The sequence below is a fragment of the Alligator mississippiensis genome, chromosome 5 (assembly GCF_030867095.1).
Source record: "Alligator mississippiensis isolate rAllMis1 chromosome 5, rAllMis1, whole genome shotgun sequence".
In the NCBI taxonomy this organism is placed as follows: domain Eukaryota; kingdom Metazoa; phylum Chordata; order Crocodylia; family Alligatoridae; genus Alligator; species Alligator mississippiensis.
This window is the reverse complement of record NC_081828.1, coordinates 46,788,338-46,810,512: the sequence shown is the minus strand read 5'-3', so window position 1 is coordinate 46,810,512 and position 22,175 is coordinate 46,788,338. Positions and strand designations below refer to the sequence as shown.

The 22,175-nt window shown below is 46.2% G+C and overlaps 1 protein-coding gene across 3 annotated transcripts in view; it reads left to right on the top strand.

Moving 5' to 3' along the window:
* Nucleotides 1-22,175, top strand: part of PBX1 (PBX homeobox 1) — a 254,184-nt gene that overhangs the window by 196,566 nt on the left and 35,443 nt on the right. For all 3 annotated transcript variants that reach the window (XM_059728315.1, XM_014596002.3, XM_059728316.1), the window contains exons 3-5: nt 1,448-1,692; nt 14,579-14,769; nt 17,668-17,803. In XM_059728315.1, coding sequence (XP_059584298.1) covers nt 1,448-1,692; nt 14,579-14,769; nt 17,668-17,803 — 572 coding nt within the window. The remainder of the gene's footprint in view (nt 1-1,447; nt 1,693-14,578; nt 14,770-17,667; nt 17,804-22,175) is intronic.

Sequence of the window (22,175 nt, the reverse complement as noted above, 5' to 3'; positions counted from 1 at the left end):
TTTATTTTTTCTAATGAGAACAAAGAGCAGAGCAACTGTACAGCAGTATTCTTGGGTTAGATGGGATCACAGACCAAAACCCATATAGAAATCAGCTTTATGGGAAAAGTACATGGACTGCAATATTTCTGTAGAGCATTTTAGCCAACTGATAGAATTTGTGGGGGAGGGTGCTCCCTCCCTTCCCAGATCTTGCTCAAATTTCTCTTGGTTTTAGCCCCATAATATGTTTCCTTAGGGGAAGAAAAACAAAATGTAACTTAAGAATTAATGTTAATGGATGGATTGTATGATTCCACAATGAATAATCTAATGTCTGTTCAGCTCTTGAAAGATGCTACATTCTATTATTCATTGATTATTTTTATTTCCAATGTTTATTTGTGTGTTAAACAAAGAAAAGAAATATCCAAGCTGATCTTATTCTTCCTTTTGTAAGTGAGGAGCATGTGTAAACAGTCTGCAGCCCAGGCTGGTCATGTGGAGAATGCGATGCCCTGAATAGCTAAATGTCCCCTTGCATCGGCCTCATATCTACCTTCCCTGTCACAACCTCATGTGGGTGACCTGCAAAGGCTGCGGAAGCAACCAGAACTGGCAAGAGCCCACAGGGCCGACCAGACACATGCAGGACTCGTTATTTATTTATTAAATCTGCCCTGGCTGCAGCTTTAACTCTCGTCTCGCCAAGTCTTGCATGAGTTTCCTCTCCACTGAAACAGGCAGCACAGGGGCTGGCAAAAAAAATATTGAAACCCAGCAGTGGAACAATTGCTTGGAGCTCCTTTCCCCTTTGCTGCCATAGCCTAAGCTCTGGATGCCCTAAGCTGTGGGCAGTACACTGTTGAGGGAGATTTATGGACTGGCTGCAGTCAGCAGGACACTTTAGGGGCTGCTTTCTCCAGCTGGCTGGTGCTCAAAGAGCATATGAGATGGAGTTCATGGTCTGATGCTGACAACAAATGCAGTCATTCTCTGCTGTGCCCCTCAGACTCAGCTGAGATGGCCAACACATGGCCAACTAGGAACAACAGTGTCTAATTCAGGCCCTACCAGCTTGAGGCTATCATGGGCTGGTGACTCTCAGTTACCATTGGTCTGGTCTGGATTTGACCTGGTGACTTCAAGGTGGCATGAGATTTTGGCAAGCGAGGGGTCGGCTCCTAAATTGGTGTAAATCCATGTAGCTCCATTGGAGTCGGCGGAGATTGCCAACTGGTGTGAATTTGGTTAGCCCCACTGGCTAATCCAATGGTCTGGATCCTCATCTGGTTAAAATTAACATATTTCCATTGGATCTGATGGGCCAGATGTTCAGCTGGTATTAATTGTTCTTAGTTCCATTGGAAGTCTTGGATCTTGCTGTTGACAGAGTTGTTGCCATTGCTTGTGTTTAATCTATGGGGTATTACTAACCATTCCCTTTTGTCTTTGTCCCTTCTCACAGTCCTGAGTATTCGGGGAGCCCAGGAAGAGGAGCCCACGGACCCCCAGCTGATGCGGTTGGACAACATGCTGTTGGCGGAGGGGGTAGCAGGACCTGAGAAAGGAGGGGGCTCAGCAGCAGCAGCCGCTGCTGCAGCAGCATCCGGAGGGGCCGGTTCAGACAACTCCGTGGAGCATTCTGACTACAGAGCTAAGCTTTCACAGATCCGACAGATCTACCACACGGAGCTGGAGAAATACGAGCAGGTAACAGGCTCATTCATGCTGGATAAGCAGGGCTGTGTTCTTCACCCAGCTAAAGCAGAGGCAGAGTTTAAATAAATCTCTGATCAAGGAATAATAAATCCATCAGTGCCATAATCTTCCAGTACAGTGCAGGAAAGATCAGGTAAGAGCAAATGAAGCTCATAGGAGAATTAGTAGGTTGTCTACAAACAATTCTGTACCTCAGTCTGAGGTGGGCTAGGGCGCTAGTGATGTCTATAGCGGGGGTGCTGAACCTCTGGGCCACAATCCAGATATGGCCTGCGGAGCCTTGGAATCTGGTCCGTGTGGCTCTCCAGGGATCAGGAAGCATGGTGGCAGGGAACAGTGGCAGTTAATACTGCTAGCACTCCCCGCTGCCAAAATCCAAAGCTCTAAGTGGTGGGTCAGAGCCAGGCCATGTTCCTGCATCTGCATGGCCAGATCAGGGCTAGGCCATGCCCCCTGTCTCTGTACAGCTAGTACAAGGCTGGCCCACACCTCCCTCTCCCCTTGTACCCCCCACAGGGCTGAGCCATGCCTCCTTTCCTCCTGCCCACCCAGGCTTGGGTTGACTACGCCCCCTCTCCCTGTGCAGCTGGTTTGGGGGTGGGCCATGCTCCACTCCCAACAGGGTTTGGCCATACCCCCTTTCTCCAGCCAGGTTTGGGTTGGGCCACACCTCCTTCCTCTGAAAGGTTGGGCCATGTCCCCTCCCTCTGCGATGGATCGGGGCTGTCTCATACCTCCCTCCCCAATGTGGGGCTGAGGTGGCCAAGCCCCTTCCCCTGTGTGGCTGGATTGGGCTGGGCTGTCCCTCCGTCCACTCAGCTGGGTGGGACTCTGCCATGCCTGTCCCGGGCACTGGCCCTGGTCAGTGCCACCAGTTGGATCTGGTCCATGGAGGGACCAGGCACTAACCATCTGACCTGCTGGACAAAAAAGTTGAGCGTCACTGATCTAAAGCTAAGGTTTCATGGATTTTTCCTCTATCCAGTGCCCTTATTTAGAATTTCTTGAAACATTCACCATTTAGGATAAAGTTGGAAATGTAAAGCTAGTCTTTTTGGGGGGATTTTTTTGCACAAAAAGATTGGTTTTCATTCCAATGTACCCTTTATTTAATTTTTTTTCCCTTGGCAAAAAAAATCATTGACACCTGCTGAATGAATCTGTTCTTTCTTTGTTGCAGCATTCAGTCTATGCTTCATATCAGAATGTTATCAGCATTTGAATCAAAATCATTATGGAAATAGTTCTGGTGCTGAAAAAGCCATTTTTAGTAAGGAAAGAAGACTTCCAGTAAAGAGAGAATTTTGATAGCAATTTTGATTTAAAAAAAAAAAGTGATAACCAGGGGAAAAAATAAAATCACTAAAAGCACTTTTAAAAAAGGGCTAAAACAGTCTATCATATTGTCTGACATAAAATATGCACCATTCTTCTCAAAATCAGCCCCCCAAAATTGGGGTGCATATGTTAAGCAGGGAAGTTGATTTTCTGACCGGTATAGAAGCACCATGCTTTGATTTGTGCTCCAAAGTACAGCAGCTATTGTATTATTATTCAGGCAGCTGAGGGAATCAATTGAGTAGTTCATATTTTGTTCTGGAGGTGTTAATAGTTAATAATTGTCTCTCCTTTTTAATGGCCTTGATGTTCCACTACTCAAGCTAGCCCTTTTTATGGCAGCTTCACTATCCGGTTGCTGCTCCTCATCTCTCTCCTATTTCACAGCCCTGGAGACTCTTTAGCCCTTTCCAGAAGCATAGATCCAACCTTGGAAACCAGTCTTTACCAGTAGCTACAGTTTCAGCTTTAGTTGAACAGGAAGAGGAAAGTGAAGATTAGGCTCTATCCCTTCTCTGTGCAGCCATAACTCTGAACAAATCATTTTTTCTTCATTCTACCTTTCAAAAACAATGTGTATGTTGTATAGGGGTGCATTGTTAAAGCTTGTCTTGGCTGATACCAATAGCCAATTATTAACCAGCCATATTGGCTGATACCAGTCCGATAACTGATTTGGTTATGTGTGACACTGGAGGCTGCTGGAGCGTACCAAAAAAAGGTTTATTTATGTCAGTACTTTAAAATGTACTGACATAAATAAACCCCTTTTTTTTGTTGCACTCCAGCAGGCTCTGGCATCACATGTATCAGCATCCCATTGCTTAAAAATGGCAGTGGGGGTGTTTGAACTAAAGCTCGTTGAATGAGCTTTAGTTCAAGCACCACTGCCACCATTTTTAAGTGCGGGGACGCTTTTAAGTGGGGCAGAGCTGTGCTGGCTGCACCCTTGCTTGCCTGACAGTAGTGGGAATGGTGAGTTGTGCTTCCAGCTACTGGGTGGGCAGAGGGTGCACAGCCAGTGTGGGGATCCAAGGGCAAATGCAGCAGGGTGGACAGCCCCGAGCCCAGAGCAAGCAGCCTGCATCCACCCTCACCCTGCTTGGCTCTGCCCCACCTAAACGCCATCACTACACTTCAAAATGGTGGCAGCGGTGCTTGAACCAAAGCTTATTAGCTGTCTACCTGCAAGGGGAAATCCACTGTTTTTCCAAGGGAACCCAGGCATCCAGGGACCCTGGTCCTATGGGCAAGGGAGAACTCGGGCATCCAGGGGCCCCGGCCAGAAGGCATAATTCATTATATTTATCAGAGAATATTATTGGCTGCAATGGGCAAAAAAAGCCAATAGGCGATAATGTACGTTTCCCTTTTATCGATGCCAGTCAGATATGCAACCGATCAGTGCACCTCTAATACTGTATTCTGGGATGTGTTGTATGTGAGGAAATACATCATTTCAAATGCTTTATGATTTTTTTTCACCAAGTCATTTTACTGTACTACTTCTGACTAGATTTTGTGACAGATTTTATCTCTGCCCAAAGGCATTTTTCGGTTCAAAAGCCAAAAATGGAGGAGAAACTATTTGGCCCTTTTGAAGGTAAAGGGAGAGGGAGAATAGGGAAGGCCCAGGTTCAATTCCCTCCTCTGTCACTGACTTTGTGTGATCTTGGGCAAGGCTCAATGGTGGTGGCATTGTTGCTAGTATTCTTAGTGTTGGACAGCTCTGGAATATCCAGCAAAACTACTGTGCTTTAGACACCAAGTTAAACTAAGTGGAACAGCTAAATTTAAATAAACCTGGATATATAATGAACCTGTTTTGCCTCATTCACTACCCAGTAAGGTGCTTGGAGGTGGCTAAAGAGAATTTCTGTAGTTGCTTTGCTGTGGAGTATATAAAGCCACTGGTTGAAGTAGGAGGGCATCGAATTTATTTACAGTGGGTCAGTAGGGTGCACATTTGAATGAGGCAGGGCTCCACAGCAAATGGTATGGTATGTGTTGAGCAGAAGGTGAGACTAGGAAATGGTGATCTATTTTGACCTTAAGATCAACAGACTTATCATGTAATATTCTCACTAAATAGGGCAGCATTATCTAGGAGCCCTTGCCTCATTCACTGTGCATTTTGTCTCCAGAAGTTGCGTCTTCCCCACACAGAACGTGCAGGGAAGTGTAGATGGGCCACATGTATATGTCTCAAGTTGCATAAAGAATTGCAGTATACTTCTGTTACTTAAGAAATAGTATGTGGTTGTGTAAATCGGGCCTGCCCAACTTCCAAGTGGCCAGGGGACGTGCCAAGGTGAGCCATACCCCCACCCCAGGCTGCACACTCCACAGATATGGCCCCTGCTGCACTGTGCACCTGTGCCTCTCCCCACCTTGACTCACATGGGTGCCCTACCAATGCACTTCAGGCCTTGTGATCACCATCAGTTCCGCACGCTGCTCCACCCTTGAGGCAGGGGCAAGGGCAGGAAGTAGTAGTCACAAAAGAGATGGGGAGCCCAGCAGCCGGAGAAATGAGGGGATTGGTAGCAAGGCAGGAGTCCAGGGGTGCTCCTGCAATTTAACCCCTTGAGGGCTGTGTGCATCTAGTTGGAGAGCCCCAGTGTAAATAAAGACCATATCAAAGTGTATGTGCGCAAGGGAACAGAGTAAAGATTGCACAGATAAACCTGATGCCATTGTTTCTTACCTGTTGAGTTCTTAACTTGTTAACCCATTGCCAGCGTTTCTTGTAAATGTGTGTGCTGAGAAGGTGTGGGTGTGGAGGAATGAGTGCCCTCACACTTACTGACTTCACTGAAAATTGAGGACAGTAAGAACCTTGCAGGAAGTTCTCGACCCCTTGCAGAATCAGAACTTAGGATAGAGCAGCTCTCACGTCCTGCCGCTCAGATTGAGCCTCCCCTTGTCGCCCCAGGAGCTCCAGATGAACGTCCGCTCAGTGGAATGGCAGAACCAGTGATGGTCAGTCATCTCTGAGGGGAGAGCTTGGCTTTAACCATATGTGTTGGTATTCCCAGAATCACCTCTGGGAAACTTGGCATGATTTTATACTCCTAACTCCTTTACATGCTTCTGAAAGTCCCACCTGAAGTTTCACAGATGTTAGAGGCGAAAGGGACTTCAATAGATCATCGAGTCCGACCCCTTGCACAGGCAGGAAAGAGTGCTGGGTTCAGATGACCCCAGCTAGATGCTTATCTAACCTCCTCTTGAAGACCTCCAGGGTAGGGGAGAGCACCACGTCCCTTGGGAGCCCGTTCCAGACCTTGGCCACTCTAACTGTGAAGAAGTTCTTCCTAATGTCTAGTCTAAATCTGCTCTCTGCTAGCTTGTGGCCATTATTTCTTGTAACCCCTGGGGCGCCTTGGTGAATAAAACCTCACCAATTCCCTTCTGTGCCCCCATGATGAACTTATAGGCAGCCACAAGGTTGCCTCTCAACCTTCTCTTGCAGAGGCTGAAGAGGTCCAGGTGCCCCAGTCTATCCTCATAGGGCTTGGCCTGCAAGCCCTTAACCATACAAGTGGCCCTTCTCTGGACCCTCTCCAGGTTATCCGCGTCCCTCTTGAAGTGCGGCACCCAGAATTGCATGCAGTATTCCAACTGTGGTTTGACCAGTGCCCGATAGAGGAGAAGTATCACCTCTTTGGATCTGTTTGTCATGCATCTGCTGATGCACGATAAAGTGCCATTAGCTTTTCTGATGGCTTCGTCACACTGCCAACTCATGTTCATCTTGGAGTCCACTAGGACTCCAAGATCCCTTTCCGTTTCCGTTCCACCAAGCAGGTCATTCCCTAGGCAGTAGGTATGCTGGACATTTTTCCTCCCTAGGTGCAGCACTTCACATTTCTCCTTGTTGAACTTTATTCTGTTGTTTTCCGCCCATATATCCAACCTGTCCAGGTCTGCTTGTAGTTGTTCCCTGCCCCCCAGTGTGTCCACTTCTCCCCACAGTTTTGTGTCATCTGCAAACTTGGACAAAGTACACTTCACTCCCTTGTCCAAGTTGCTGATGAAGATATTGAAGAGTATCGGTCCAAGGACCGAGCCCTGTGGGACCCCACTGCCCACATCCTTCCAGGTCGATACCGACCCATCCACTACAACTCTCTGGGTGCGACCCTCTAGCCAATTCACTACCCACCAGACTGTGTAGTCATCCAAGTCACAGTCTCTTAACTTGTTGACCAGTATGGGGTGGGATACCGTATTGAAGGCCTTCCTGAACTCTAAGTACACGACATCAACCCCTACTCCTGCGTCCAGGCGTTTTGTAACCTGGTCATAAAAAGAGACAAGATTAGTCAGGCATGATCTGCCTGCTACGAACCCGTGCTGGTTTCCCCTCAGCATAATTTGTCCTGCTGGGTTTTCACAAATGTGAGCCTTGATAATTTTTTCAAAGACTTTGCCTAGGATGGAGGTGAGACTGACTGACCTATAGTTGCCTGGGTCCTCCTTCCTCCCCTTCTTGAAAATGGGGACCACATTGGCCCTTTTCCAGTCCTCCGGGACCTGGCCTGTGCGCCACGAGCGTTCAAGTTCACTTGGGCCAGGCTTCCTCCGCATCACAGTCCTGTTATGGATCTCTGACAAACAGCCAAGTCAGCGAAAGAAGGGAAGTAAATGATCTAGTTTAGAAACTGAGATTGCCAGTTCCTTCTGGGTTTGTACTGAAGAAGGCAAATGAGCAAACCAGGGGGTTCCAGCCACACCAGGTTAGCAGAGCTGTGAAGCATAGGCAGTGGCACACCTGTTGCATACCAGTTGTTCTTTTTCTTACCTAGAGTCCATGTTGGTTTCCCCTATAGTTTGACTTCAGTGCTGCAGTCAAATTGGTACATAAAAACTTAGGCACTGAATCCCTGAAGTATAGCTGCCTGATTTGGCTTTGGGGGGAGGCCAGTCATTTGTACAGTTTCGGAAGTCGTGAGTCTGATCTTAGGCAATAAGCATCTGTGCTCTGACATCACAGCTTGTTGGACTGTCTGGCTTTTCCAGTGTCCCCCGTTTATCAACAGCCCCATTGTGTCCAGGACTTTCCCCATTTCCCTTTGATGTTTCTTGGTGGGACCCAGGCAACTACCACTTTGTGCTGGAGATTCAGGACAATTTTTCTTTCTTTAGTGCCCTTTTCTTGTCTATAGCAGCCTGTTTTTACTTCCAGCCATATTATTCTTCACTCTTCCCTTGCTGGCTTCCAAAAGCAAAGAACAGCAGCTCTCAAAATCTGAAAAAGCTTCCATCATCCCAAATTGCTAACCTCTCAGAGGCAAATCATGGGGCTAGCCCTGTAACTGCTGGCACTGGTCACTTCAGGGAAAGCCATAGGCTTCCAAATGGTGGATACAGCTAGAGATTGTCAGTGGCAGCTCCTTGCTTATCCTCAGAAAGTAGTTATCGAGACACAGGAATTACTTAGGGTTGGGTGAGTGGAAGAGGCAGGAGGACGTGTCATGCAGGATAGGAGAGCGTATTGGAAGAGGGGAGATTGGTGGTGAGATGCCCCGGAAATGCTGCAGTGACTCTCAAAGCAGCTCCTGGATTCCTCCCCAGAAGACCATAGGCCAGTAGTTCTCAACATTTTTAGACTCAAGGGACTTCTCCTTAGACTTAAGACATCTCTAAGCTCTGAGTTTTCACTCATTTTTTGACTATGGGAAAATATAGCAATTTTTCTGTTGCATAGAACTCGAAAAGACCCCAACAGGTCAGAACTTTTTTAACACTATGGATTCTTCTTTGAAATCATTGGGTTTATCTTGTGAATCGTGTTTGCATACCTAACAGTGCTAACGTTGCATGACATGCCATGGCACCCCAGAACGGATCTCTAGGCACTTCAGAGTGCTGCAGCATACTGATTGAGAATGAATCACTACCGTAAGCAAAAAACAAGAGCCAGTTGGGGCCTGTGGGACCTGCTAAGAGGTCCCTTAGTTCAAATGGGGCTGGGATACATCTCTCACCTATTGGCAAGTGAGCTCCCCAGCTGCTTACCAATCCTGTTTGATGGTTCTGTGTGGTTTTGGTATCTGGTTATTTGTATACAACCAGATCCCCAGCTGCTGCATCTTAGCAGAGCCTCTGTGATGTCAGATGGTTTGATAACCTCATTATGTTTTGATGCTGTGTTCTGAAAACATCATTGTTTCTGAGGCTAAAATTGCACCCAACCTCCAGCAGCGTGTCTGAAGCCTTGGGAAACTGGCCAGTCCACAAGGCAGTGCAGAAGCAGGATTAGTCAGCTTTCTTGGAGTGATATTTTATCTCGGAGGAAAAAATAAACGCATTCTGTGTGGCCTCTGGGACAAAGTATTAAGCAGGCCCTGTAGCCTGCTTTAGTTGCAGAGGTACTCAGTGCCTGTTAGCTTTCTTCACCTTGCAGAGCATGTACAGGCATGAGTGTCCAACAGACTTCATTGGGATTCCTGGACTGCTCAGCATGGGCAAGTAAGGCAAACTCTAAACCTAAGGAAAGGCCCATTACAGCATGTCCCTCAATTTTGTACTATGGCTGCTCCTGTCTCTGCTTACTCGCTGCTGTGGTAGTTTTGGAGATGACCTCCTCTCACTGACCATTTCACAATATGTAGCTGTTACCTCCAATTGGGTCTGCTCACTTAACTGAGGCATCCTGACAGCATCAGTTCCCACAGATCTGAAGTCATACTCAGGGATGCTTCAGTGGTCTCACAAGCTGAGGGTTCAGAATGAGGCACTGATGTCCCCACCAGATCACAGCTGGCAGGGCATCTGGCCCACGACATGACAGCTGCCTGGGTTAGGGCCAATCTTTGGTTTCACAAAGGGGTCCTGATATTGTTGTGACATGACACAACTTTTCCCTGAAATTTTGTCTTTAATGTCTTTTTTTTTTTTTTTTTTGCTTTGTGCAGAGAGGAGACAACTAGAAATTACTTGGTGTTTCAAAGCTAAGGCCTGGCTCTCTAAGGGTCTGGGTAACAAGCAATCTAGCAACACTGAACATCGAGGAAGCTCAGAGGAGAGCTACTTATGCATGATTAACTTGGGCTTTTTGTCGCTGGTACCTCCCCTTGGCTTTAGTGATATCTCCTCAATGCCTCTAACTCATGGAGGTACAGGCAGTAAGTTGTCATATCCCAAACCCAACTGTATTGCAAGTCAGCTGAGCATAGCTATATTTTGGATGTCCCTAAGGGGATGGAATAGTGGCAGGAGAGGAGAATCAACCCTTCATTAAAAAACAGAATCGGAGGAAATCATGGTTTTGTCTTAGGAGTACATGGTCCAAGACCACGGGCTCTTCTGTAAAAAGTGATCTCTTTTCCAAGGGTGATAGACTGACATATCCTATCTGGGTGGCGGGAGGGAAATGCAGCCCAGGTTATCTTCTGTCCTTCTAAGGAAGACAAGGTTTGAGGGCTTCCCTGCACTGGTGTTACAAAAGAGGGGGGCAGGGGCAGGCAAGTAGCATCAGCCCTGGGTGCTGATCCCACCAGGAGGAAAGGGGACGGGCAAAAAAATAGAAGCAGCTGCGCTGCTGGACCAGCCACTGCCATGGAGCTGGATCCGCAGCCAGTGATGCTGCCCTGTGCCGTGCTGCCACCCAGGGTGCTCAAGCATCACATTATGCCTCTGCTCGTCAATGCTGCCTCTGTGCAGGGCCCAGAAGCACCGCCGTAAAAGCCTGACTGGTTCACCTGCTCCCCTCTGCAAGTGCCAGCTCCTAAAGCTGAAGCAATGTGGCTGCCTTAAAGTGGCCCTGAGCACTCTTCCGGCACAGCTCTTTGGCTCTGTGCCTTAAGAGAGGGCTGCTCTAAGGTGGGTATGTTAGCTCCTTTCTGAGATTGGGTGTGTACGGGGTGGAACGTCATGGAGGTGCTTCTGGGTGGGCTGTCATTTGTACTACTAAGTAGGTTGCTTTCGCTGTGCCCTGACAACCCAGGGTGAGCAGACAGATCAGTGATTCCTGGAAGGGACCTCGCGAGGGCATGTAATGCAACCCTCTGCCTGAGGCAGGATCATCCCTATACAAATCCATTGTCTAACCTCTTAGGAAAACTATATAGTCAACCCTGACACAACACAAGACGGAACACCCTTACCTGCCACTAGAAAAGCAGAGGGACTATGGTGGCCAACATCCTGCTAGGTAGAGGTTGTTAAAATACTCTCAAGAGATCCCAGAAGAGGACCATGACCCACACTGTAAAGGAAAGCAAAAACCCCCACGGTCCATACAAGTCTGACCATAGGGTAAAATTTCTTTCTGACCCCAAATATGGCAGTTGCTGTAACCCTGAGTGGAGGGGCAAGAACCTGTAGCCAGGAACCCCTGGGTTTAAGTCCCAGCAGGAGCATCAGCACACCCCAGCCAAAATCCCCAATCTTGTCTGTGGCCAACACTCAATGCCTCTGAGGAAGGCTTCAAAAATAAAATAAAAAAACAAACAAACCCTGAGCAATGTCGCAGCAGGAAAGGAAAAAAATCCCCTCCCAGCCCCATGCAGCAGACAGATTGCTGCAGTGGGCAGAGAAAATGGATTTTAAAACAAATCCAGCCCAATCTTAAACCCTGCTGTGGGTAGGAGAGAGGAGCCAGTGGGCCCAGGAAATGGGAGCGTGAGCGGCTGGGTGGTGCTGTGCCGTCAACTCGCTAATTCCAGTTATTACCTGCTTGCCCTTTCATGTCAGGGCACCTGTCTCGTTCTGCCTGTGCTGCTTTAATTATTATCATTATTTGCTTGTTATTGGATGTGCTAAAAACCTGCAGCAGGTCTGTGTCACATCTGCACTGAGAGTGAGGTGATGTGCATCATTTGGGAGGACTGGACTCTGCCCACCCACTTTCTCATGGGTCTCTCTCATGTCTTCTGAGACCTTCACAGCTGCAAAATTAGCATTTTCTTGTGTCTACAAGCCAAGGGCAGAGCATTTCATCCAGTCCCATCATCTTCCTACATTTCATGGACTCATAGGAGGTCATCTAGGTCATCCCTCTGCTCAAGGCATGATCATTCCTAGACTAATGTTTCTCTAACCTGTACTTCTTTGCTGCTGACTCCAATCATTGAGTAATATTTGGCATTTCTTTCTTCCTCTTTGGGAACAGCAATTGGAAGTTTTGGACCATTCCCTAGAAGTAAAGGCCCCAGTAAAGGCATTCAGTTTCCCTGTGAGAGTTGCTGCTCTCCAAGGACAAACTGAGTGGACAAATATTCAGGCTTTTTCTCCCAAAGTAAAAATGGTCACTCAAGGAGAAAAATAACCTGGGAGCAACCAGGGTTAAATCCCCTCTCCCCAGGAGTTTCTCCTGGGAGAACAAATGTCTGTTCATGCTGAAAATTAGGACAGTCTAGTTAGAATGGCAGTGCCTCCATGTATATGAGTATGGACAGATGGTTTCACTGAGAAGGAACTTAAAGAACGTGTTTACACCATAGCACTACTTATTGTGAATGGTATGGAGAGTGCTTCTCAGAATAGCAGACTAGTGTAGTTGGACTTCTGCTCTGTCTGCCAAAGAACCCTAGTTCTGATTTGGTGAAGTACATCTGGTATTCGTCTGGCTCCTCTAACCGTTTCCAAAGCAGTGATATAGGCATAAGGATTTTTCAGCCTTCACCCAGTACAAAAGGCTTTGTGCAAGCCACGTTCTTCCATTCTGCCTGGTACCAAAGAAATGGGTTCATCTCCTTTTCCTCAGCTTGGGTTTAGGAGATCCTCCCAGAAGCCCTTTCTCTGCCTGATAGGGCTGAGAATTTTTCCTTCTCCCAGTAGACATCCAGCCCAGATCCTTGTCTCCTTTATTTCTGTCCTAATGAATTCCCCCAGGGAGACCATCTTTCTCTGTATTCCTCCTTGCTGCTTTGTGGGGGTGTTTTTTCTCTCCTTACAGGCTTTGAACTTCTTCCCTACCTGACTAGATGCATAGTTCCACACCCCATCATGGGCCTACCAGGGTGATCAGTAATAATAGTAATTAACACTCTACATCTGCAAAAACAGCTGTTAATCAGGACCTGCTCCAAAGCCCACTGCCAATCAGAGAGGAGGCTGTGGGCTGAATATTCAAATCTATCTGTGGGACTCGTATGGCCTCCACCACTGCGGAGTCTGAGAATCTCAGAGTCTGTAAAGCACTGATCCTTTTACAACATCCCCTGAAATCGGGAAGAGTTCTTTCTCCCTTGTAATAGATCAAGGAACTTAGTGATCTGCTTGAGGCCACAGTCATTTTTCAGCTGAGAGGGAACTGAACTGATGGATGCTGCCCTCTTTAACCAGTAGATTACCCTTCCCTTCGGACACCTCCTACAGGTCCTGAAGCCTGCACCCAAATGGCCTAATCCGTTCTTTGATTCTGTGCATCTATTCCCCATAGTGCCCCTAGATGCTACATAGTTCATCTCTGGAAATATTTCTCACTTAATCAATTTTACATGTGCACCACCCATCAGCAAAAGGAAACTGGAAGGAATTGAAGGAAGAGTTAGATAAAAGTGCTAAGGGCAGAAGGGATTCAGATATGAAAAGAGTTAAAAATTAAATGTGTGTAGCCACAGTGAAGAAAAGGCATTGTGAGTCTCTGCAAATCTGAAGGATGTGAGCACCCAAGGAGAAGCGGACGAGGTGTGGTGGAACTAAGCGTCATGCATCAGAAGGGAGTTCGGGGCATTAAATGGGAGATTTTACAGAGGCAGGAGAAGCTTTGCTGCCCGTAAGTGATCATTTTAAATCCTAGATTAGACAAAGCAATAAAAAACCTGAGTGCTATGGGAGCCCACCCTGCACAAACAGGGCATGTCTACACAAGACACTGCTGTGCAGTAGCAACAATCTACTGCACAGTAGCTCGCTGCTAAGGCGCAATAGCATTGCTGGGCACTAACTGTGATGCAATACTGCTGTGCAGTAGTTACGAGCTCCTGTGCAGAAGCTCATTGCTATTGTGCAGTAGCGTCTGAAAAAAACCCATGTGGGGATGGTACTGCGTAGTAACTCCGGTTACTGTGCAGCCACTGCTCGTGTAGACGCGGCCACAGAGAAGCAGACAAGGTGCTTGTTCTGAAGCTGACTAGAGTCCATGAGAGACTTTCCTTCAGCTCTTGATGGCCTTTCAGTCAGGCTATGAATGCCTGAGTAGTCACTCTCCAGTTTCCTGTTAGGTTATTTAGTGCCTCTTCCCTGGGAAAGACAGCTTGGGACATTCTCAAAGGGAGGCTTTCATCCAATCTCTTCCCTTGGTCTTGAACTTTCCCTTTCAAAGCCCTTGTGACCATTCCAAGATAGTCTTGACCATTCATCTTAGAGGCTTGTGACCATCTTCCATTATAAATAAATAAAGACAAAGTACTCCAGTGCTGTGGCAATGGGGGTAAGGACATAGCAAGGTAGTCATTCTGACTACCTGTTAATGGGTTGCATGGCTACCCCATGTGGGGGCTGTTTCATGTAGGTTCTTTCCTTGCTGACACTATCGAATGACCCTCCGATTCTGGGGTTTCTTTTGTGTTTCTTGCCCTCCCAGGCCTGCAACGAATTCACCACCCACGTGATGAACCTGCTGCGTGAACAGAGTCGGACCCGGCCCATCTCACCGAAGGAGATCGAACGGATGGTCAGCATCATCCACCGCAAGTTCAGCTCCATCCAGATGCAGCTTAAGCAAAGCACGTGCGAAGCCGTTATGATCCTACGCTCACGATTTCTGGACGCGCGGTAAGTTTGCTCCCAGCCCAAAGACATTGCCTTGTGTGTGCATGTGGGAGAGGTCTTGAGTAATGGAAAAGGATGGAGAAAGTTGGATCGATATCTAGGACGCTGGATCAATTCAGTATGGCCAGAGGTGAAATAACCTGAGTAGATAGATACTGGTGTGTCCCAGTACCAAATCAGCTGTTCTAGAGCAGGGATCCGTAACCTGTGGCCTGCGGGCTGGATCTGGCCTGCAGAACCTTTTGATCTTGCCTGTGGACATGTGGCTTTGGTGGCATTGGGCAGTGGGGGGCTTTGGCAGCAGTCACTTTCCCTGTGCTGTCTCAAGAGAAAGCAGCAGTGTTGAGCACCTCCTCTGTGCCAGAAGCAAGCACTTTCCTTGTGCCAGTGCAGGGAGAAGTGGCAGGGATAGGGAGAAGCAACAGTGGCAAGCATGGTGAAAAGTGGTGGCAGCAGGCTCCTTTTCCTGTGCTCCTACAGGGAAAAGTGGCAGTGAAAACATGGGAAAAGCCCATGTTGGTGGCTGGGAAAAGCAGTAGTGGCTGCCGGGTCCTAGGGCCTGCCCATCCATCTGCCAGCCCACCTCTGATTTGACCTGTGTTAGTCTGGTCAGCAGCTTTAAAAGGTTGTCAGCCACTATTATACTGATATTTGCAGGGTGATCCTGGACTAGCTGAAAGAAAGATTTGTTTTAGTTTGGCACAAAGAGGAGTCTTGCTTCCCAGGATTTCAGCTGAGACACTGGTGAGTAAATGTAGAGAGAGGAGGGAGAGAGTTTGAAGCCCTGGAGAGGAGGGAGGAGTCAGGCCAGTTTGATATGTTCAAAGTGAATCTAATTCCCAAACCACACCAAGCACCCTGGGAAGAAATCCTTCCTCAAGCTGTTTTATACCCCAGCTCACAGCCAGCTGCTCCGCATACTCCTAGGCCTGGAGCTGGCAGGTGGAGGCAGATCATAGTGTCCTCAAGGGCTGAAGGAGAACAGGCCCAGAGCCAGTGTTTGAGTGCCTTAGTGCAGGACAGTGGTGCTGGCTATGCTGGCAAGCCATGCCGCTCAATGTATTTGGGAGGGGGGAGGGATTTGTAGGGTTGGAAGGAAGTAGAAGGCATTTTGGGGCATGTAGGAGAAAGGAGGATCAGGGCCCCTACTAGGTTGGGGAGAGAGCAGAAGAAAAAAGGATTTTTCACTCTTAATGTTGCAAGCAGAAAGGGCAACACTCAATGTGCCCATCATGGCCAACAGTAGCTTTGGAAATGGCTAATGGGTAATGAAGAAGGGTTAAGCTGATAGGGAGATCGAAAAGGAGTCCTAGGGCTAGTGGGTCAGAGATATGAGAAGGAAGATCTTGGTTTGGAGTTTTCAGGATAGGGTGTCTCCAGATTGCACGGAGAAGTCTCTTGTTTCCCGAGTGAGGGCCTTGTAGCAGCCAGAGGAAGGTGTCTGCTGCTGAAGAAACTCAAAATTAGTGGCCAGCCAGGGGTCCCTCGAAAGAAGGAGGAGATGCAGCTTGAAGTGCTAATTCCTTCCCTGAAAAGAAGAGGGGGAAACTCGCAGACTATTTTAACCATTCCTGGTGAATAGTGTGGAGAAATATTTCCAGAGACTGCAGGGACAGGAGTAGGAGAGGGCAGGAAAGAAATCCTGTGAAAGATTGAATACTGTATATTCTGTATATAAGGGGCAACCTTCTGCATAGGAGATGGGACAAGCTGAGTGTACCTAGGTCTCCCACCCAGCACAGGCTTCCCGTTACCTAAAGTGCAGTGTCCTTTGCAGCAAGTGGGAAGCAAATTTTTCAGTGAGGAGTCTGATTTCTGTGTGGCAGGTGGAAATTCTGTTGCAGAGTTGAGTCAGTTAATAAGTGGAGAATTGCATGGGGTTAAAGGTGAAAGAGAATCTCACTGCTGCAGCTCTTACACTTGGTGTTTATTTTCTCATTAATTTCCCCTTTAATTTTACTGCCCCACATTTTAGTTTGTGCAGCAGACTTTTTCCATTGAAAATACAGACTTTCCCTTATACAACTGTTGGAGGAGGAAATGTAAGTTTGGACGTCACTGACAGGGTAGGATAGGAGAGGCAGTTGTCATTTCAGCCTCTGAGAGGGAGCTGGCTTCTTTGATGTCCAATGCATCACTAAGTTCTCTGTCCAGCGTTGCTTGTAATACCTATTACCATTAAAGTGAGGGTTATGGTCTTTTATAAAAGTGGGTCTTTTATAAAACCAGCACCTTGTTCCTCAGCTGCTCTGTACAAGATAGCCTATTTTATGGACAATTTATATTCCCACAGGTGCTCATACACCTCTGGGCAAGCAAGTTGGATTCTACTTTGCCTTGAGCTTCATCAGCAAAACTGGGAGACGCGAGAAGCAGAAAGAGCACAGCTGGGTTTTGAAAGCAGGAGGCTGGTATCTGATAGCTCAAACAGATCCCGGGAGTCAGGACTCTCAGGTTCAGTTCCCAGCTCTGCTAATGCCTTAGGCAAATCATTTAGTTTTTCTGTGCCATAACAAACGAATAATAATAGAGCTGCTTCCTTCACAAGGCCTTGCAAAGTTTAACTAGAGGAGGTTTGCAGAGTACTTTGAAATGGAGAAGGAAAGTAGTATTCATTTCCCAAGTGGAAGCCTGGACTGGCAGTTAGTTAAATGTTGATTTTTCTTATCAACGGGGCTTGTTTGCTCTGGAAGCCACTGAGCGAGAAGAAACTTAAGCCCCCCAAGAGGTCATTTTAGGTGCTTTCCTGATTATAACCAATCAATTTGTGCTGCATGGGCTGAGGGCAGCAGCAGGAGTGAACTAACCTGGGCCTGGTGATTATGGATTAAGCACATCCAAGGTTCCATCCCTCTTTCTACGTTATAAGCACTGACTCTTATTCATTTTCTCCTTCTCAAGGCGGAAGAGAAGAAACTTCAACAAGCAGGCTACGGAAATCTTGAATGAGTATTTCTATTCCCATCTCAGCAACCCTTACCCCAGTGAGGAAGCCAAAGAGGAGCTAGCCAAGAAATGTGGCATCACAGTCTCACAGGTAAGGGCACAGCGACATGAGCTGAGAGAGTAATGCCAAAACAGCAACAGAGTGGGCATATATTAGGTGAGCTGAGTTCCCTCAGTTCTGATGGCTTAATAACTGGATGAGTGCTAGATTTAGACAAGGGAGCATTCTGTGTGCCGGTGGCCAAATGATGGGGTCAGCAGACTTGCAGGAAGAGGGGATACAATGAATTGAGGTAAGTGCTTGGAAGAGATGGATACCAACAAAGCAAAAGATGGTTAGGATAGCAAGAGATTTGTAAGAGGGCAGCATAATAGAGCCAATGTAGATCTTACTCAGTAGGGGTCCTGGGTGAATCTTCCTTGGATGGGGAATTTGGGCAACAGGAGCTAAGCAAGACAGCCTGGGGTTTTACAGGGAAAGGGCTGTATCTGTAGAACATTCAGCACCTAATGGGTGCTACCACCATCTGCCCAATGGATATATTAAACAAGCACAGGGACTGGGTAGGGCATTTAACTGATGGATCTATATGAGTAAAGCCCAGGCAGGAGCAGTGGAGGCTGTGGGCTATGTAGGGAAGTAGCCAGGTTATTTCTGTCTGTCCAGAAGAAACATGCGGTGTATAATTACTCTTATATTTTTCTGAATGTAATGCCTTCCTGTAATGCTGGTGCTTGTAATTTCTCCATCAAAACGGGATATTCATTAAATATATTCTGGTAAGTAAAGGGTAGTTGCACAGCAGCTGTACCCCTTGAATTTAAAGTACTGACCAGCATGCTGATGTAAATCATAAGTAGTACAGTTGAGTCTTTGAAGCCTGCACACTGTGGGATGTAATTTAAGTAGCATCCTTTCCTTTCCTCTCTCCTCTTCTTTTCCACCTACAGTATTTATCTGCAGGGTTGTTTGACTGCAAGCCAGTCAGCATGGCATCTGGAAGTCCAGCTCCCAGCCATTCCCTGTCTTCTCCATGAGCTCTCCCAAAGTCAGTATCTTTGTGTTCCATCCTGTTCCCAGACATCTGTCTGTGATGCAAGTGGAGTAACATTCAGATGAAGATGGGAAATTCTCCACCTTCTTGTAGTTGTCTGGTTTCTCTGGGGATAGCAACATCTAATTAGATACTGTAGTCAGTATATAGTCCTACTAATTGCTTGCTAAATGTTCATTTAGTGATCATCAATCTGTGATCATATTTGATACATTAGAAGACCCAGATGTCTTTCATTTCTTCCCACAACTACATGCAAGGAATAGAATATACTGATTCAAAGAGAGCAAAAATTGTCTTGAGGTTTTCTTTTGTTCTTGGAATTGACCCCTCAGATACTTATGGGGTTTAACAAATTTCAGTAAACTCTTTTTTAAAATGTGTGTGCTATCTCTCCATTCCATTGTGCCAGGAGGAAAAGAGCACATTTCTAGGACAAAAGCTGTTCTTGTGATGCCTCTAACCCTGCCAAAGCAACAAAATACGCTGCCTCTTTCAGAAGGATTTCTGTTCCTGCAGAATTTCCCATGTGGTTTTTCACACAAAGATGGTTTTTGAAAGGGGTTCGTATATGGGCTCACTGTTACTACCTCTTTGACGCCTACGTGAAGATACATAGTGGCCTGAAACTGTAACTGCAAGTTTTGTTCCTCAGCTGTTTCAGAGTTAGGCCAAGTCACTGCTTCATGAATGTTAAGACTAGATGGGACCATTTCAGTCATCTAAGGTGACCTCAGCACAGCCCACAGAATCTGCATCTGGCTTTATCAGCTGGTTGAATTACAGCATATCATTTAGAAAGACATCTGGTTCTCATTACTTTCACAGGAGTCCTCAAAGGAACATTTAGGTCTTACTGAAAGTGTCCTTGGTGAGCCATTCATTGGCTCTTACCCCCATACCCAAAAGCGAAACAGAATTTCAGACAAATTTGGGCTAGCGAGAGTGCCTTTTTACAGTGTTAACTCCCTTGTCATGGCCCCCTTCCATGAATATTCGCATACTGTAAACTCAAGTAGTTCAGATGAGCATTTAAATTTTGTGGTGATTTTCTGAGGAGAACACAGAGGGCCAGAACCTGCTTTACTTATTAGGTACCCAAGGTGTTCTTTGAACACCTAAGGGCAATCTTATTCCATCCTGCTTCATTCTGAAAAACCATGAAGGTGTCTGCTTTTGTGACACACTTTTATCTTTGCTTTAAGGCTTAGTCTTAAGGCAATGAGAAAGAGGAGGATCTATCCACCTTTTGCAGTAATATTATTTTTTTAGAGACTGAAGGAGAGTGGAATAGAATTTCAGTTAGATGCCCAAGTACCATATAGACACCTAATAGGTAGATTAAGATCTGGCCTATATAGTGTTCAAAAATGTTCCTCTCCAACTTCACCATCTATTAAAAGATGTTAAAGTACTGAGAGTAGTGGCTGGATATTTGTTAATGTCCGGTGATGGTAGCTGTAGAACATAGACTTTTCATGAATCTCTTTGTTTGCCATAAAGCCTCAATCACAAGTATCCATGAGAACTGCGGTTCACAAACTTCTTAATGATCTATTAAAGAAACCTTTTTTTGGTGCAAATTTAGAATGCTTTTGGTGTTGCTGATTAAATAGGTATGTGTCTGACCTTGCTTGGTGGTGCAAGAGGTGATAGATTTAATGACAGACACAGAGACTTCTTGTTGTGAGAGGACTTTTATTCTTCAAACAACATATTCTGCTTTCATACCATCTCTGTTTTGGATAATCATTTAAAAGTCTATTAATTTTTGCCAGGATTGGCATTTCTTGCCGAGTATATGAACAGATCCTGATAAAACCAGAGGGAGCCAAAACCCTTCCAGAACTCAATCTCAAATATTTCTGATATGTTTTAAAAGTTCTGCTACCTCCCTTGATTCCATGGCTGTGGCCTCGCTTGGTTTTGATCCTCACAGACAAGGCACAGAAACGGGAATTAGGACATGTAGGAATTAGTCTCAGCTTTACCACTAACTTCTGGTATGATTTTCAATGAGACCCTTCACAGCTGTGTGCTGCATTTTCCTCATTAGGAAAATGAGGATGACACCCTCCTGTATTTTATAGCACTTTGAGGTTGCTAGGTGCTATTTATTAGCATTGCTGCCTGGTTCTGAGCAGGAAGTATCTGCCTGATTTTGCCGACTCAGGATTTTCTATATCATTCAGCTGAGCATCCAGACCTAAACTCTTGGGAGCTTATTCAGATCATTTGGGGCTTTCCCATCACAAACCCTTTCAAGATTTTATACAATTGATTTCAGTCTACCTTCTCTCCAACCTACTGTGGGCAGCAATTACAGATTGAAAACTAGCCAGTAATATCTCTCCAGGGTGCCCTCTGAGATGAACTCTTTGCATCTCTGCAGACCACAGGGGCCAGATCCTTCACTGGTATTGACTTCAATAGAGCTACACTAATTTACATCACCTGTGCATCTCACCCATAGCTTTTCATTTTCCTTAAATAATTCTATACAAGTCTGGCCAGCGTTCAGATAGGTCAGTCTGTCTCCTTTTGAAAATCTTAAGATAGCTAAGAAAACAAAGCACATACTCTACACTTGAGTACAAGCATTTATGGCTCTCTCTGCTTACCCCATCTCTGCAGGGTCCCTGCAGGTGGCCGTATGAGGGGTGGAGATAAGTGATCTGAGCTGACAGCATGAAGTTGAGAATAGTAGCTGGTACTGTTGGAGGAGGAGGAGGAGGAGGTGTCATGGGGCACAGCTAGAAACTAGAATGGAAAGAAACAGGAAGCAGAGCACCAAACATTCAATGTTTTCTGTTTCCTTCCTTGTTTACATCCAGCTATACTAGTTTACTTACTGATACAAGGTAAATTGGTACAAAACAGGTGCAAATAGGATTAAGTGTGTCCATACAGGGTTTTGCACTGATTTATCTACAGTGGTTTAAATTGTATTAAGGCTTTTGTTTGGTTTTTTTTGCATAGACCAGGCCAAAGTAACCTATGCCACAAGCCATGGCTGTACGTGTAAATTCTTCTGGGACATGTTACAAAGAGTAGCACAAGCTACTGTAGATGACAGGGGCTTTCATGAGGGCTGTGTTTAGCAGAAGGGAGAATCAGACTTTCTTTGTACATAGAGCTGGCATTCACTCCAGGACACTGTGAGGATGCCCACAGCTTAGTTCAAGGTGCAGCATTTTGCATTTTTTTAAAAAGAAAAAAAAAGGACTTGGACAGTGGGGTTTACAAGATCAATTGGAAGAGAAATGCTTCATGGGCATCCATATCTTAGTAGATTTGAAAATAATTAGGGGGTGGATGTCAAAAGCACAGACAAGATTTAGTCTCCTGTTGAAAGCTAACAGGAGCTGAGCCAGTTGATTTGATATGTGTCTGAATATCTTTCCCTTT